Source organism: Brachyhypopomus gauderio, unplaced genomic scaffold (assembly GCF_052324685.1).
Source record: "Brachyhypopomus gauderio isolate BG-103 unplaced genomic scaffold, BGAUD_0.2 sc134, whole genome shotgun sequence".
Taxonomy (NCBI): Eukaryota; Metazoa; Chordata; class Actinopteri; order Gymnotiformes; family Hypopomidae; genus Brachyhypopomus; species Brachyhypopomus gauderio.
This window is the reverse complement of record NW_027506955.1, coordinates 5,001-22,500: the sequence shown is the minus strand read 5'-3', so window position 1 is coordinate 22,500 and position 17,500 is coordinate 5,001. Positions and strand designations below refer to the sequence as shown.

Sequence of the window (17,500 nt, the reverse complement as noted above, 5' to 3'; positions counted from 1 at the left end):
TCCCTCTCTTTCCCTCATACACATATACAGTGTTCATATAACACAGTGTTAACTAATGAGACAGGCAGTGGATCTTATATTGGGTTAATTTGTTTGTGTCTGAGAGAGAGAGAGAGAGAGAGAGAGAGAGAGAGAGAGGGAGATAAAGAGAGAGACAGAGAGAGGGAGAGCAAGAGAGAGAGAGAGAGAGAGAGAGAGAGAGAGAGCAAGAGAGAGAGAGAGAGAGAGAGAGAGAGAGAGAGAGAGAGGTTGTGTTAGTGTCAGTTTGAGAAATGTAGCAGATAATGTAAATGGTTCTGATTTCTGTCCCATTGTTATATTGATAATTAATGTGATTTTAGCTTGGCTGTTGTCTCATCTGGAGAGTTTCATTTCGTGTTTCATGTGTATGTATGAGCGTGCGATGGTCTGGGTTTGTGTGTGTGTATGTGTGTGCACGTGTGTGTGTGTGCATGTGTGTGCGTGTGCATGTGTGTGCATGTGTGTGAGTGTGTGTGTGTGTGTGTGTGTGTGTGTGTGTGTGATATCTTGGTTCCAGTGGGATAACATCACCAAGACTGAAATGGAGAGAGTGTCACACATTTTACATTTGCACTCATCAAAAAACACCAGTAACTGTTGCTGCAGAGGAGGTGTGTGTGTGTGTGTGTGTGTGTGTGTGTGTGTGTGTGTGTGTGTGAGTGTGTGTGTGTGTGTGTGTGTGTGTGTGTGTGAGAGAGAGAGAGAAAGTGTGTGTGTGTGTGTGTATATATGTGTGTGTGTGGAGGGTGGCAAAACAAAATCACCAACTGGTGGAGATGAGTGTTTTCAATAGTGCGTTCTTAATGGATTCATGATGGGTGGTAGTTGTGGTATCCCCGTGTAATGTCCTCACTAAGCAGTGTAATATCTTAGTCCTCATCAACTGAGTATAATCCCTTAGTCCTCACAAATCAGTGTAATACCGTAGTCCTCACCAAGCAGTAATACCTGAGTAAACACACACACTTTCACTTCAGAGGGTGCTCCTCCATCACCTGTCCCACTGAGGGAAAGTCCATGTACAACACCCTGTCCTGGAACTCCACCCGTCCTTCTGTAGGTCCACGCGGAGGTGCCCACGTGTGATTGGATGGACACGGCTCCTTTCTGCTGTGTGTCTCACTCTCTGGCCTCCAGCTCCACCACCGTTTCTGACTCCATCTGACTCCTTGTGAAGGACCACCTAGTCTAACACTGCTTGCTTTTGTTGCGTGACAGAGTAATCATCGTTAATTCCTAACGAGCATGCCAGAGAGCATTTAATAAATTAGTTGTGACACATTAATTATGCATTATTTATAAATTAGTTAACGAGCCTGCTGTCCCCTCCCACCTTTTTTGTTCCCGTGTGAGTGAAGGTAATGTGCCGCGAATGACTACTGTTAATGCGTACCTAAGAGGACCTGTCTCTCCCAGACCCGCCGTCTCTCCCAGACCCGGTCACTATGTCTCGTTCTCTCCCAGACCTGCCGTCTCTCTGTCGCTCTCTCTCCCGGACCTGCCGTCTCTCTGTCTCACTGTCTCTCCCAGACCTGCCATCTCTCTGTCTCGCTGTCTCTCCCAGACCCGGTCTCTATGTCTCGTTCTCTCCCACACCTGCCGTCTCTCTGTCTCACTGTCTCTCCCAGACCTGCCGTCTCTCTGTCGCTCTCTCTCCCGGACCTGCCGTCTCTCTGTCACTCTCTCCCTCTGTTGTGCTCTCTATCTGTCCATCTCTAACCTCTCCAATCTCTGACTCTCTTTCTTCCTCTCTCTATCTTTTGTTTCATCTCAAACAGGAGTCTGTACTAACTCCACTCATCTGTACTAACTTCACTCATCCGTACTAACTCCACTCATCCGTACTAACTCCACTCATCTGTACTAACTCCACTCATCTGTACTAACTCCACTCATCCATACTAACTCCACTCATCCGTACTAACTCCACTCATCCGTACTAACTCCACTCATCTGTACTAACTCCACTCATCCGTACTAACTCCACTCATCTGTACTAACTCCACTCATCCGTACTAACTCCACTCATCGGTACTAACTCCACTCATCTGTACTAACTCCACTCATCTGTACTAACTCCACTCATCCATACTAACTCCACTCATCTGTACTAACTCCACTCATCTGTACTAACTCCACTCACCCTTTTTTCCAGTTGTTTTGACACCAGGTCTTTATCATCAGTCCTGTGTCTTTCTCCCTCTCAGGTGATCCTCCCTCTTTTCAGCTCCTCCCTTACTGTCTCTCTTTTTTTTGCACCTGGTATTTGCACCCCCCTCCTCACCTCCTCTGTTACCCCCCCTGACCCCCTCCTCACCTCCTCTCTTACCCCCCCTGACCCCCTCCTCACCTCCTCTGTTACTCCCCCGACCCCCTCCTCACCTCCTCTCTTACCCCCCTGACCTCCTCCTCACCTCCTCTCTTACCCCCCTGACCCCCTCCTCACCTCCTCTGTTACCCCTGACCCCCTCCTCACCTCCTCTCTTACCCCCTGACCCCCTCCTCACCTCCTCTCTTACCCCCCTGACCCCCCTCCTCATCTCCTCTCTTACCCCTGACCCCCTCCTCATCTACTCTCTTACCCCTGACCCCCTCCTCACCTCCTCTCTTACCCCTGACCCCCTCCTCATCTACTCTGTTACCCCCCTGACCCCCTCCTCACCTCCTCTTACCCCCTGACCCCCTCCTCATCTACTCTGTTACCCTTTGACCCCCTCCTCACCTCCTCTGTTACCCCCCTGACCCCCTCCTCACCTACTCTGTTACCCTCGACCCCCTTCTCACCTCCTCTGTTACCCCCCTGACCCCCTCCTCACCTCCTCTGTTACCCCCCTGACCCCCTCCTCACCTCCTCTTACCCCCTGACCCCCTCCTCACCTCCTCTGTTACCCCCCTGACCCCCTCCTCATCTACTCTCTTACCCCGACCCCCTCCTCACCTCCTTTGTTACCCCCCCTGACCCCCTCCTCACCTCCTCTGTTACCCCCCTGACCCCCTCCTCATCTACTCTCTTACCCTGACCCCCTCCTCACCTCCTCTGTTACCCCCCTGACCCCCTCCTCACCTCCTTTGTTACCCCCCCTGACCCCCTCCTCAACCCCTTTGTTACCCCCCTGACCCCCTCCTCACCTCCTCTGTTACCCCCCTGACCCCCTCCTCACCTCCTCTCTTACCCCTGACCCCCTCCTCACCTCCTCTGTTACCCTTTGACCCCCTCCTCACCTCCTCTGTTACCCCTGACCCCCTCCTCATCTCCTCTGTTACCCCCCTGACCCCCTCCTCACCTCCTCTCTTACCCCCCTGACCCCCTCCTCACCTCCTCTCTTACTCCACTACCACCACTCTGACCTCCTCCTGCTCCTCCACAATCTCCCCACCTTCTCACCTCCATAAGCCCATTATCTTCCTGAGGAAAGATTTAGTAGAATCCAGAACACATACTGCCCTACACATGCTAGCAGGTTCTGCTCCTTATGCAGGGTGCACACACCATCTCTCTCGCCCTCTCACTTACACACACACACACACACACACACACATACACACACACACACACACACACACACTCACACACACACACACACACACACACACACACACACACACACACACACACACACATACACACACACATACACACACACACACACACACACACATACACACACACATACACACACACACACACACACACACACACACACACACACATACACACACACACACACACACACACACACACACACACACACACACACACACATTCTCACATGTGCTCACACACACTCACTAACACATAGAGCTGCTAATTTTAACCTGCACCAGCTGCTGATCTTCTATCAACTCCATTGTAGTGTAGTGGAGACAGATGTGTGTGTGTGTGTGTGTGTGTGTGTGTGTGTGTGTGTGTGTGTGTGTGTGTGTGTGTGTGTGTGTGTGTGTGTAGGAGGAGAAACACATACGCATGGCAGGATCAATGTATCTGATATGGACACAGAGGGACTGCATAAAAATTCAGGCCGTGGAATGAGGGAGACCCTTGTTGTTATTACTGGGTTCAGTTCCACTGAACGTCCTGCAGACAGATGCTATGCACACATTCACGCACACTCTCACACACTCACACAAACTCACACACTCTCACACAGGAAGAACTTCCACGCCTACAGGGTTTTCATGACAGAAGCTGGGAGTATTTTAACCTTTATTTTCCTGAAAATTCCACCAATGCGGAGACCTTCCTGACCAGCACTCCCACGCTGACCTCGGATCAGGCAGGCGTGTGTCATTCTGCAGGTCTGCTCTGAACTTCCATCCACAGTGGTTCGGTGGGAATTAGGCCTGACCCCAGATCAGAATCCGCAAACGGAGACTCAGGGCAGCGTCAGATGCTTCAGGTGTCAGGGCGCTCCGCACTTGACCTGGATATGAGTTCCAGTTGCCGTGCAGAGGTGGAGAAAAGTGTCTCTCCGGTCACGGCCGGCCGGCGTCCGTCCAGGTTAAGTGTGAGCAGATGGCTCTGAAGCATTAACGTCGTTCTTTCCGCTGCAGTGAGCTTCGATGTGCCCACAGCGTCCTGTCTGCACTGGTGAGACCATCCCTCCTCCCTTGTCAGGGTTCACTCCTAAATGATGGGCGTTAGTTGAAGATAATGACATTAACGCTCCGTAGGGCTTGGGCGATATATCATGGTGTCTCATTATCATGATATGAAGTCGGGTGTCCTTCATTTTCTCTATACTCTCTGCACCATCAAGCATGTCGTCTCGACATTTTATATAATAACCGTCTACTTAACAGAAGAAAATGTAGGTTTTCAAAAACTTTACCCCATACGACCCGCCCGGCCTACCGCTAGAAATCCAGAATGAGCCCAATTTTCCAACAAATTTCAGTTCAAACGAGCTTAGAGTGAAACCATTTGATCTAAATCCAGCGTCTGAGCTCTATTAATTCTCCTTAACGGCAAAAGAGCCGTTTGCGTGAGCTCTTGTCTTGAGCAGAAGCGATAACGTCGTTTGTGGCGCGGGGCTGTGGCGGGAGCTGATACACCCCCCCCCCCCCCCCCCCTCCCCCCTCCCCAGTGCAGGTTGCCTCTCCAGCTGAGAGGCTGTCAGTGGGCGGGGCTGATATCATCTCCGACATGCTCTTTGAGTGCCTCGAGTACAAACAGCACGCCATGCTGTTGCCCCCTCTCTATCTCTCTTCTTTGTCCTGCTCACTGTCATTCTCTCCCTCTTTCTCTCTCTCCACATCTCCCTCCTGTCAGTCTGCGGAGGAGATCTAAGCACGGACTGGAGTTTCATCTTTGCTTCACCATTCTGTATGTGTGTCTCTCCCCTCTCTCTGGTCCGTCCACATGTTGTGTGCCGCACATTCGTCGTTATCCATCTCAGCTCTGGTGTGTGTGTGTGGATGTAAGTGTGTGTGTGGGTGTGTGTGTGTGTGTATGTGTGTGTGTGTGGGTGTAAGTGTGTGTGTGTGTGTGTGTGTGTGTGTGTGTGTGTGTGTGTGGGTGGATGTCTCAGCCCATGTGAATGACCTGATACCTTGTTTCAGCTCATCAAGGGAAAGGGCAAGGACGAACAGAGAGACGTGTGTGTGTGTGTGTGTGTGTGTATGTGTGTGAGTGTGTGTGTGTTTGTGTATGTGTGAGTGTGTGTGTGTGTATGTGTGAGTGTGTGTGTGTGTGTTTGTGTATGTGTGAGTGTGTGTGTGTATGTGTGAGTGTGTGTGTGTGTGTTTGTGTATGTGTGAGTGTGTGTGTGTGTGTGTTTGTGTGTGTGTGAGTGTGTGTGTGTGTGTGTGTGTGTGTGTGTTTGCGTGTGTGTGTTTGTGTGTGTGTGTGTGTGTGTGTGTGAGTGTGTGTGTGTGTGTGTGTGTGTTTGCGTGTGTGTGTGTGTGTGTTTGCGTGTGTGTGTGTGTGTGTGTGTGTGTGTTTGTGTGTGTGTGTGTGTGTGAGTGTGTGTTTGTGTGTGTGTGAGTGTGTGTGTGTGTGCGTGTGTGTGTGTGTGTTTGTGTGTGTGTGTGTGAGTGTGTGTTTGTGTATGTGTGAGTGTGTGTGTGTGTGTGTGTGTGTGTGTGTGTGTGTGTGTGTGTGTGTGTGTGTGTGTTTGCGTGTGTGTGTGTGTGGATACAGAGCTTCGATAAATAAACTCTTGTTGATCCACTTAGCAAACACCCCTCCCACTGTACACATTCTATACTCATCCCTCTATACACAGTTTATTCCCTTTCTCTCTCCCTCCTCCTCTCTTCCTCTTCCTCTCTCTCTCCCTCTCTCTCTTTCTATATCCACCTCTCTACTTCTGCCTTTTGGTTCGTCCTTCACTTTACACTCTCTGTCCTGTTTGATGATACAGGAACTCAAATGCACAGTGTGTTAGATACAAGCTTCAGAGCAGAGATAGGGAGGTGGGGGGAGATAGAGGGAGAGAGGGAGAGATAGAGGGAGGGATAGAGGGAGAAAGAGAGAGGGATGGGGAGAGATAGAGGGAGGGAGGGAGGGAGAAATAGAGAGGGATGGGAGAGATAGAGGGAGATAGAGGGAGCGATAGAGAGGGATGGGGAGAGATATAGGGATAGAGAGGGATGGGGAGAGAGAGAGATAGAGAGAGGGATGGGGAGAGATAGGTGCAGGGTCATACTGGTGTAGAATCATACTGGTGCAGGACCATACTGGTGCAGGACCATACTGGTGTAGGATCATACTGGTGTAGGATCATACTGGTGCAGGACCATACTGGTGTAGGATCATACTGGTGTAGGATCCAGGAGGAACCGGCTAACTTTGGGTGGATGCTGGTCTAATTCTGCTACTCCTGCTTCTTCACCATCTGATTGGATGAAACTGAACCTGGACCGCTACCCTGAACTTGAGCTACTTCTGTAGACTTCTCATCACATGGCTCTCTCACTCCTGATGCGCACTGTGAAAGGTGGCTGAGGAGTGATGGAATCTCCCTTTCTCACACCTCTCTCACTCTTCTGTCCTCTCGCAAGTGAACAAACCTTTATTTGCATGAATACATTACAGTATTGCCAAAGCAAACTAACGTACCAGGAAAGACTGGAATGTACCAGTACAGTGTAAAAGTACCAAGTACACACTCAGTCATCACTGATCTCTGAAGGCAGGAGCTCCTGAGGTCTTGGTTCTAGGCTGGACTCCACTCTCCACACATGTAGGGCTTTTCTTTGTTACCGTCATGTCCAAACTCAGGACACATGCTGTGTGTTTTCTTATGGAACATGTTTCTGATTTATTTGTATTTGGGACACTTGGCTAAGAGGTTGAGTTCTGTCTCCAACACTCCCAGGTGACAGAGGGAGGCCAGTCTGTCCCTTCTGGATGGCAGGTCTGTTCTCTCTGGACAGCAGGTCTGTCACCACTAGGCAGCAGGTCTGTGTTCTCTGGGCAGCAGGTCTGCCTGCAACAGGCAGGTTCAATGATCACTCTGTGCTCACAGCGTCTAGACAGGCTCTACGTGTGTTTTTGTTGTGTATGATTTGTTGTGTATTATGTATTCATTGGTTATAATGATATTTTTCATTGGTTATAATGTGGCTGTGTCTGATTGTCTGAGAGATTGCTGTGATGCTGAAGTTCTTTGGTGTTGGTAAAATCACTGGATATCAGCTTATCCCTCCCACCCCTCCCTCTCTCTCTCTCCCTCTCTCTCTCTCTCTCTCTCTCTCTCACACTCTCTTTCTCTCTCTCCCTCTCCCTCTCTTTGTCTTTTGTCGTGATAGTCCATGCGTGCAGCATGGCCGTCAGGACTGCACGTGTGCTCCCACGGGTGACTCACGTTTAACACGTCCAGGGTCACGTTTCACATTTCCAGGGTCACGTTCCCAGATCGATGCATGCGGGCCTCTCTTCCCGCCCCGCTGATCAAGTGCACACTCTAACTATCCAACACTGCAGAGAAAAGACAGATGATGTCCTCATGTTTGGTGGCTGGTGTTGTGTGTGTGTGTGTGTGTGTGTGTGTGTGTGAGTGAATTGTGTGTGTGTGTGTGTGTGTGTGTGTGTGTGTGTGTGTGTGTGGTGTGTGTGTGTGTGAGTGTGTGTGTGTGTGTGTGTGTGTGTGTGTGTGTGTGTGTGTGTGTGTGTGTGTGTGTGTGTGTGTGAGTGAATGTGTGTGTGTGTGTGTGTGTGTGTGTGTGTGTGTGTGTGTGTATGTGTGTGTGTGCGTGTGTATGCGCTATTGATGTATTCTAGTTCCTCATGATGTATCACGCACTTAACTTTCATGGTGTTGCCAACTTTCCCGTTAATGACATCATAATGGATGATCTGGGCTTTTACCCCCCCCCCCCCCCCCCTTCCCTCAACACTCTGTGGTCACCATGGCAACACCAGAGGAAGCTATAGATCGGTCAGGAGAAGGAGGTTCTTCCTACGGACGAGCATGTTCCCGTGAGCGCTCATGTCAGATCCCGCTGACACCTTTGCCAAGGGCTTCTCTGAGCTAGACAGACGTAGGGGAAGACAGTCCAGTCAAGAGGAAACGTTTTAAAGGAGTTTAACACTTTCCCCCTGGACCATGCAATTAAAATGCCATTTAAATACTGTAGAGAGAAGCTGACAGTTACTGGTATGCATGAGTGGATCTTATGTAGCAATCATATAAAGCATCCTTACAGGTTTGTGTGTGTGTGTGTGTGTGAGAGAGAGAGAGAGAGCGTGAGTGTGAGTGTGTGTGATAGCAACACTCCTTACCACACCTTTCCTGGGGTCTCTCTCACACACACACACACACACACACACACACACACACACACGCACACACACACACACACACACACACACACACACACACACACACACACACACACACACACACACACACACACACACACACACACACAGAGCTAGGCATCTGCCTGTCAGGGACAGCTTTCTCTAAGTGGAGCTGACTGTGTCTATTGACTTCCCTGTGTCATGCCAATATCAGTGCTCGTCTGACAGTCGATCGGTATGGAGTTGTGGTGAAGGGTGTGGACGGTGCGGACCAGCCAGTGGCCCGACGGGCCTCTCCCTCCACACACAAACATCACTCCAGCTCTCCGCTTGACTAATGATTTATACCATATAGCTGAGTCAGGGAGATGGAAGAGAGAGACAAAATGTTTTAATGCAGAGAGGGAGAGAGAGAGAGAGAGAGAGAGGGTCTAGCAAAAATGTTTTTACAGTGGGAGAGAGAGAGCAGAGAGAGAGAGAGAGAGAGAGAGAGAGAGAGAGAGAGGCAAAATGTTTTTATAAAAGAGGTGACTCACTTGCTCCTCTGTGCTGTGTGAGGTGAGAGTCCTCCTGGTGTGAGACACTGGCCTCCACGCTGGCCTCTACCTGCCCAGAATGAGCTTTGCTGCTTCCTCAGGGAGGGGGCGTGTCCTCTCCACACTCCCAGGATGCACTTCTGTCACTCAGATATGAGAGAGGCTCTCTGTATTCTGGATGGGTCTCTTTTCTCTCAGTCCATCTCTTTAGTGTTTATATTTGCACTTGTTGTCAGTGTTTATGGCTTCCTGATCTTCTGGAGACTCCGTGTGCGTGTCTTATTGATTCGTGTTCATGTTCTCTTGATTTTCTTGTCCATTCTGTTTCTCCTCATCTGTCTCTTCCCTGAGGTCTGTGTTCCCCTCTGATGGACTGTGACTGGAAAGAATGTGATAAAAATGACACCCCCATACACACACACACACACACACACACACACACACACACACACACACATACACACACACACACACACACACACACACACACACACAAATAGAAAGAGAGAGACACTCGCATCTCACACAGACAAAGACGCATCCAAAGACAGTGTTAAAGAGACATAAAGGGAGAGACTGAGAGAATTTTTTTCTTTAAAAAAAAGATTTGTTTAATCAATATATCAATATGTACCCGTTACATTTTGCTATGCGTCTTTTAAAGAAATTCTAAAACAAACAATAACACAGAGGAAAAAATTGACAGTGAGAAAGAATGAGAATGTAAGAGAAAGGCTTGAGAGAGGGGAGATGGAGAGAGAGAGAGAGTGGTTGGTGTCACTTGACAGTCTGACTTGGTCCCCCCCCCCCTCCTCACCCATGCACATGTCTCCACCTGTGGAGATCTACCCCATGGCCAAATACTGCCTACCCAACCTCCACCTCAACTACACATGTTTCCAGAGTGAAAATGATAGAAAATTAGAAATCCAAATAGAAATTAAATAGAATTTAAATAGAAATTAAGGTGAGACATAGAGTACAGATCTATGGTAAAGTCCATTATTGCCCCCTGATACATCATTGTGATCAATTCATTTTCACATGTACTTGGTTGTTTGCATTCAATGCTTTATGTTCAGGAATGTCATTGAGGTTGGCTGTTACCCCATGTTCTCTGCCTAGGGGTTGCTGGGGGGGGGGGGGGGGGGGGCAATTTAGATTAAAAGTCAGGAATATCCATAATTGCGTCAGACCTACAATTGATAAAATTAATACAGAGAAAGTCTGGTGGTGTGATCTGGGATCGTCACGGTGTGACTCTTCTGGAGTGAGAGACACCAGCACTCGTGTTCTGAGCTCGTAAAAAAGTGACTCTTCTGGAGTGAGAGACACCAGCACTCGTGTTCCGTCATCCGTGGTGTGCCAATACAATCATACTGTTGTTTGTCATTTCAAATACATTATTTGATTTGAATATGACAGAGTGAGAGGGAGAAAGAGACAGAGAGAGAGAGAGTGAGAGAGAGAGAAAGTGAGCAAGGGACAGAGAAAGTAGGAGAGCACAATGAAGTGGTGAGTAGTCCAGAAATAGCGTTGGCTTGTTGAAGGCTGCTGGGTAATTGGTGTAATACGGCGGCTGAGGGGTTAGATGCTTGAATGGGTCAGTGATAGGGCAGACGAAATGCTCCGCGATTGTACAACACACCAACAACCAGTGGAGCATAACCCTCTTTGAATGTGTTACAATTTTCACCTCTCTCCATGTCTTTCTCTGTGAGTAAGTAAAGCTCAGATAGCGTCTTCCTCACCTGCTGTTGAGATCTAGCCCTGTTTGAACCCCTGTAGTCACACTTCAGTGATGCAGGCACTGGGCTGAGACTTTGGCTGGGCATAACCATGGTCTGAAGATGTGGTATAAAGATCTACGAGCATGAATGTTAGGCAGGCTTTTAAACATTGTTTATGTCACTTTAGCCTCCAGTTATGTGAAATGTACGGCTTAAACAGTTGCAGCCGCAAGTGATTTATATATGGCTGATTTCTTCTTTAGTTTTCAGTCTCTGAATAAGAAATAGGCCATAACCACCATCACGTCTCCACTTGTGAATGTTTTGTGTGTGCTTTGTGTGGCTAACAGGAAAAGAGAAAGATTAAAACTAGCTATGTTGTAGTGATCTGATAAAAACTGATATTTATAACTTAATAGCAAAGCTTTCGTTTCAGCTATAACCTTTTATCCTTAACCGTGATGAAGTCTCATTCTCTCACTCTAGGTGAAATTCGGACGTCTTTGCTCTATTTTGCGACGGCCCTCAGACGGTTCTTTCTGAGTCAACTTTGAGGCGAAGAAAACACTAGTTGAGATATGTGTAACAGACCTACTTAACTAGCTAACGTTAGCTGACAATCTCTAATGCAAGCGGACACAACTATGGCAACCACAGAAGTCGTGTAGCCTACAGCTAATACGATCATATTGTGCTGTTTAGCTAGCTAGCTAGCTTTTCTGTTTAGCTAGCTAGCTAGCTAAACACAAAGACATCAGTGTGCAATTTAATTTACTAATCAAAAATGTTATTCTTAAACTAAGCTAACATTACCTAACTACATAGGCATTGTTATGCTTCCAACAGTCCAACTATAGCTATTCCTTGACTATAGCCATCAGGGTTCACAAATTTGTTCAGCCCTCAGGAGAACAGATTCACAGTTTCAGGAAAGAGTTCTAGTTAGTTTATTAAGGAAGACAGCCAGTGAAATACAGAAGAACTAAAATGTGGCACAAAACAATTGGTTAAGAAAAACAAAATCATACGTCTGTTGGTATTATCGGGAATGGCGGTAGGCTACAGTAGAGACAGTCTTATCGACAGACGATGAGGGGCCGGGGAGAGGGCAGTAAAAGGAAGAGGAAGAGAGGAGAAGATCCAGCTGAGGCATATTATCCCCCCCTCCCACACAAACGCCTCGTTATGTCCAAGCCAGGCTGGAGGAGGTTAACTCACATCACGTCTCAACTACATGACGGCGGCAGGATGGAGCCCAGCTTGGCTAGTGATTTTTTAAAGATCCACGCCATAGATTCACATCTGCAAGATGTCAAATCCACCACTTTAATTAACTCTAAAGCTGTCCTAAGGAGTAGGAGATATGCCTTCCCAACGCATAAGTACACATAAGTACTCTAATGCAAGAACTAATAGCATCCCACTGAAAGAACTAGGGTTTGAAGTAGTGGTTCTGTAATTTCCATCATCGTCATTATCATTTATTCTGGTCCTGATGAGGGCAGGAAAAGTCTGAAAACCACCAAGACATCTAAAGGACGTCTTCAAACGTGAATGTTTAATGCACCATAAAGCTAATGAACACAAAATGGAGAGCAAAATTGATTCGCTCTCTGAAAAAAATGGATTCCTTCTGACATTGATATGGAGAAAGGGTATCCTAGCATAGGCTTACAGTTTTCAGTAATGGAGTTTCACAGGTTTGCGTGGTGATAGAGAAAGTATTTAAAGTTAAATGATTGCATAGTCCAGCATGCTAACAAGCAGTTCTCTTAATGACTGGAGATTATGGGAGATACGAAACGCTATCACACATTCGCACACACATGCATATGCAAAGAATATGCAAATTTCCAATCAAGTGAATTAAAGTGTTGCAGTTTTTTATATTCAGAAGACAGCATAATAATGAGAGTTTATATAATAAACAAATTGACAGGCCAACCTGTCCTGACTCAGGCTTCTGATATATGACTCTGACATACTGCCTCACAGTGTGAATGTAAATACCATGATGAAACAAATATGTCTGTGTTTACAAGTCCATTAATGATGTCTGATGAATTTGTGTTCGTGGAGAATGAATCTTTTCTTTGGTATTTCAGATTGTACTTGAGATTCAGATTCAGATTTCAGCACCTGTTTTTAAATGTGTAGATTTCCCATCAGACTTTCCCTCAATAGTGGTTGCATTAGGAGAGGTGTGTTATTTTCCCCCCTGAATCACATTTGACAACCAAAGCCCTCCATCATGTCATATTACCATGTCCATATTTTGGTTTTCATGTAAGTGGAGGGCGTGAAGCAGCCTCATGTATACACAGTTAAAAAAAATAAAATCATAGGTGGAGGGAGGAAAGTTTTCACTCAGGATTCATACGGGACCTGGGCTGTCCATCCCCTCATCGCCACGGTGATGTTGTCCTGTGCCCTTAGCAGAGAAACACAAAGCATAATGTTTCCACCTCCATTCTGAAGGGTGGGGATGGTGTTCTTGGGGCCATAGTCAGCATTTCTCTTCTCCAGACACCAAAGAGTTCCAAAGAGCTCTATTTTGGTCTCATCTGACCACAACACCTTCTCCCAAACACTCTCTGCATCATTCAGGTGTTCGTTGGCAAACTTCAGATGGGCCTGCACGTGTGTCTTTTGGAACAGGGGGACCTTGCGAGTAATGCAGGAATTTAATCTATTACTGCCTAGTGTGTTCCTAGTGGTGTTCTTGAGATCCCAGCTGCACTGAGATCATTAACAAGCTTCTCCTGTGTAGTTGTAGACTGATTCTTCACCTTCATCTCATCATCAAAATCCCACCAGATAAGATCTTATGTGGAGCACCAGACCAGGAGGTTGACTGATGATCATTTTGTGTTTGTTCCATTTTCAAATCATAGCACGGTTCTCTCCTCTGCCAGCTTTTTGGTGATGGTTTTGTAGCTGTTCCAGACTTGTGCAGGTCTACAATCATGTCTACAACATCCTTATATTGGAGTTTGATTAATTCTGTGGACAGGTGTCTTTTTCACAGATGACAAGGCATGTGTCTTTAATATAGGTAATGAGTTGAAATTAGGAGTATCTAACCGGTCTGGATATTCTATATTCTATCTCTCTATATCTATCTCTCTATATTATATCCCTCACTGTTAAAATAAACCTAACATTAAATTATTGACTGTTCATATCTTTTTCAGTGGGCTAAATTACAAAATCTGCAAGGGATCAAATTATTTCCTCCACTGTAGCCTATATAAAAATGTTCTTCTGATGTCTGAGGTATATTTTTCTGAAGTATACTTTTCGTTTTACAAACGAAAATGCTGTTTTAGCAAGACAGATGTGAAACCCACTTGTGGGAGACCAGTCTAATACAGATTTCCACACAATCTCTGACCACTTTACATATATAATTCTGTCAGATTTTAACTTCTGTTTTATTAGGCTTACAAGTATTACATAAAAAGAATTTAATCAGAGTGTAGGTGGTGCTGTTAGAGTAAGAAGACTCTTATTATGTCGTATACATGCTGTACATGAACAAAACAAAGACTACATAAACAAACAAACAAACAACTATCAATCAGAACCAATACTGGCCATACTCTTCTGTGAAGCAGCTACACGCATGCTGACCAGCAGTCTGACAAATGGTTGGATGAGAGACGTGTACATAATCGACCAATTGTAGCGTGAGAGGGGGCGGGACCAATGGAGAAGGGTCAAAGCAAAAACAGCCACATGGTTTATGTTGACTGTGGAGAGCAAACCTCAACGTCAACGGACACAAGGACCCTGGACATTTTAGGCATTTTAGAAATCCCGGCTGGACACATTTTTAGGTCCTAAAAACGGGACATGCACAGGAAAAAGAGGACGTATGGTCACCGTAGTGATGTAACCACCCATGAGACACTGCTATGGAAACAGCAAAGTTACGAGTCTTCCTCGTAACTTTGGTAAGTCGAAACAAAAAAGTACAAGAAAAGAGCCAAGACAGGAGGCGGGTGTTCAGAGCAGAAGCGCTTAACCAGACACGCGTTTCACTCGGTGGTGTAAACGCACGTAATCCAAATCTCGTCACTGTACGGCCCAGGTTCAAGGCTGATGTGTAAACGGGGTTTACGTGACAGTGATTTGTGAGGACAAACGTGTTTTATGTGGTTTAAAGCGACGGGGTTACGGTCTCTGTGTCACGGAGGTGCTGGGTCCCCAGAGATGTCGTCCAAGCTCCGCCTGGGTCAGCAGTAAAATCAGGTCTTTATTGCGAATATGACCCTTGAATATGATCACTCTCATGCTGTGTGTTCACACCTGCAACGTTTGCACGGTTGACTTCCCGCACCCGCCTAACACACAGACCATTTACTTCTTCATGCCAGTGTAGGTCTCGACCTTGTGGGAGCTTTGTGAGATGTAGCGCCACGCAGGGTCTCCACATGCCGCAATCCATAAATATCTGAGGTTCAAGGTCCCATAAACTGTGACATGTCCGAGGACAGTTAACACCGCGACACACCGACACACTGACACACACACACATTGCTTTCACTGCAGATCAATAATAATCACATCCTGGAGGAGCTCTTTGGGTGGGCTTTTTGGTGAAACACCCTGTCATTCACACATTTTATTCACTCTCCCTGCTCCTACACACACACACACACACACACACACACACACACACACACACACACACAGACACACACACACACACACACACACACACACACACACACACACACACACCAGTATTCCTCACTTCCAAAGGTGTACCAAGATTGAAGTGCAACAATTTAAATAAAGAAAAGGAAGACTTAAATGTGGTATGTGTCTGTAAACATTAGGCACATCTAAAAGTCTGTAAAAGCCTGAAATTGGTCCAAAGTTTATGTAATGTAGAGTGCAACACATCTTTTTTTTTTTTGTATAATGGCGCAGGGTTGCCAACTCTCACGCATTGAGCGTGAAACACACGTATTTGACTGTCTTCACACGCTCTCACGCCACACATCCGATTTCTCACGCTGAAAAAAAATAGTTTATTTACCTCTGATCTACATCTATGATTCAATGAGTTACTAGTTCGCCAACCACTGGCGATCGATCGATCGCGATATAATACTTAATTTGTGTCTATTTTACACCCCCCCTCACTAACAATTTACACTCGCCACCCCCCAAAGATCAAATCTCACTCCAAGTGATCTTGAAAAGTTGGCAACCCTGATGGTGTGTCCAGAAATCTGAGTATTTTGTGTTTCTTAGCCAATGCTTGTGCTACTTTTAGACAAGAGGGTGATGAGCAGTGTTGGAATTGGTTGTTTATCACCACACGTCTTCTGATTGGTGCCCTTGAAGCTCAAGCATTCAATGGTGTGTTTCGCGGCAGAGGGGCTGCCCCCAACATGGCTGCCCCCAACATGGCTGCCCAAGAGGTGCCATATTTCAAGGTTCTTCGGACGAGAGGCGTTGTTTACGCGTTCAGCACCTCCATGCAGGAGGCACACGGGGTCCCACCACGGACACGCCGGGGCTGAAGATGATCTTGTGGAGTGCTGCACCTTGGCTGGTGGCCGTCATATCAAACGCCCGTGTTCTTCAGGAATTCTGGGTGAAATCCTGTGCGGAAGCAGACACACTCGGGCGTGAGTCCACCCAGCCGGTACTGCCGCACCTCCTGGAAATAAATAAATGAGAAAATGTAACGCAGACGTTTGAGAGAAGGCGGGAGGTGAGATTGCACCGCTGTCTGCCGTGTTTCCTCAGGACCCCATTTTTAGTTTGCTCTCTTATACAAACAGTGCGTATGGATCCATAAAGAAGGTCTGTGGCATGCCTGCGGAGCTGAGGATCATGGGTAAATGGGAGAGACGCGCTGTGCTCCATCCGATGTCCCTGAAGCCGTTGAGGGCTTCACTGTGTCAGCTGTGTTATTTGACCGCCCTGCAAATACAATGAAAACAAAATTAAACGAAACACTATCATAGCAACCAAAACTCTGGGAGTCTTGAAGGGTTTCTGGAAAAATCTTAAGGCAAAAAAACCTTTAAATAACCCTTCTGAAAAGGCTATTCTAGGCTGATATGGTTTAAAAGGATGTGTTTGGTTGTGTATTACTTCACAAGAAAGACTGATGTTTCTAAGATGACGAGTGATTTAATTCTACGTTGTCTCTGTGCCGCTCAGCTCCTGCCAATGCCCAGATCGTGCACTCGGGCCAGGCGTGTGTGGTGAAGGAAGACAACATCAGTGAAGGCATTTACACCATCCGCGAGGGAGACACACTCGTGCTGCAATGCCTGGTCAAGGGACATCCACGACCACAGGTGCCCTCTCTCTCTCTCTCTCTCTCTCTCTCTCTCTCTCTCTCTCTCTCACACACACACACACACACACACACACACACACACAAAAAGGCTGCAAAAGAAAACACCACACATGAGCATGCACACACAGACATGTAAACA

At 47.0% G+C, this 17,500-nt stretch overlaps 1 protein-coding gene across 2 annotated transcripts in view; it reads left to right on the top strand.

Moving 5' to 3' along the window:
- LOC143499440 (MAM domain-containing glycosylphosphatidylinositol anchor protein 1-like) overlaps nt 1-17,500 on the top strand; it is a 45,207-nt gene that overhangs the window by 26,220 nt on the left and 1,487 nt on the right. The window contains exons 1-2 of one of the 2 annotated variants that reach the window (XM_076994092.1): nt 14,666-14,989; nt 17,220-17,359. In XM_076994092.1, coding sequence (XP_076850207.1) covers nt 14,938-14,989; nt 17,220-17,359 — 192 coding nt within the window. In that variant the 5' untranslated portion in view covers nt 14,666-14,937. Of the gene's footprint in view, nt 1-14,665; nt 14,990-17,219; nt 17,360-17,500 lie in introns of those variants that run through there. The other variant, XM_076994091.1, reaches the window with a different exon arrangement.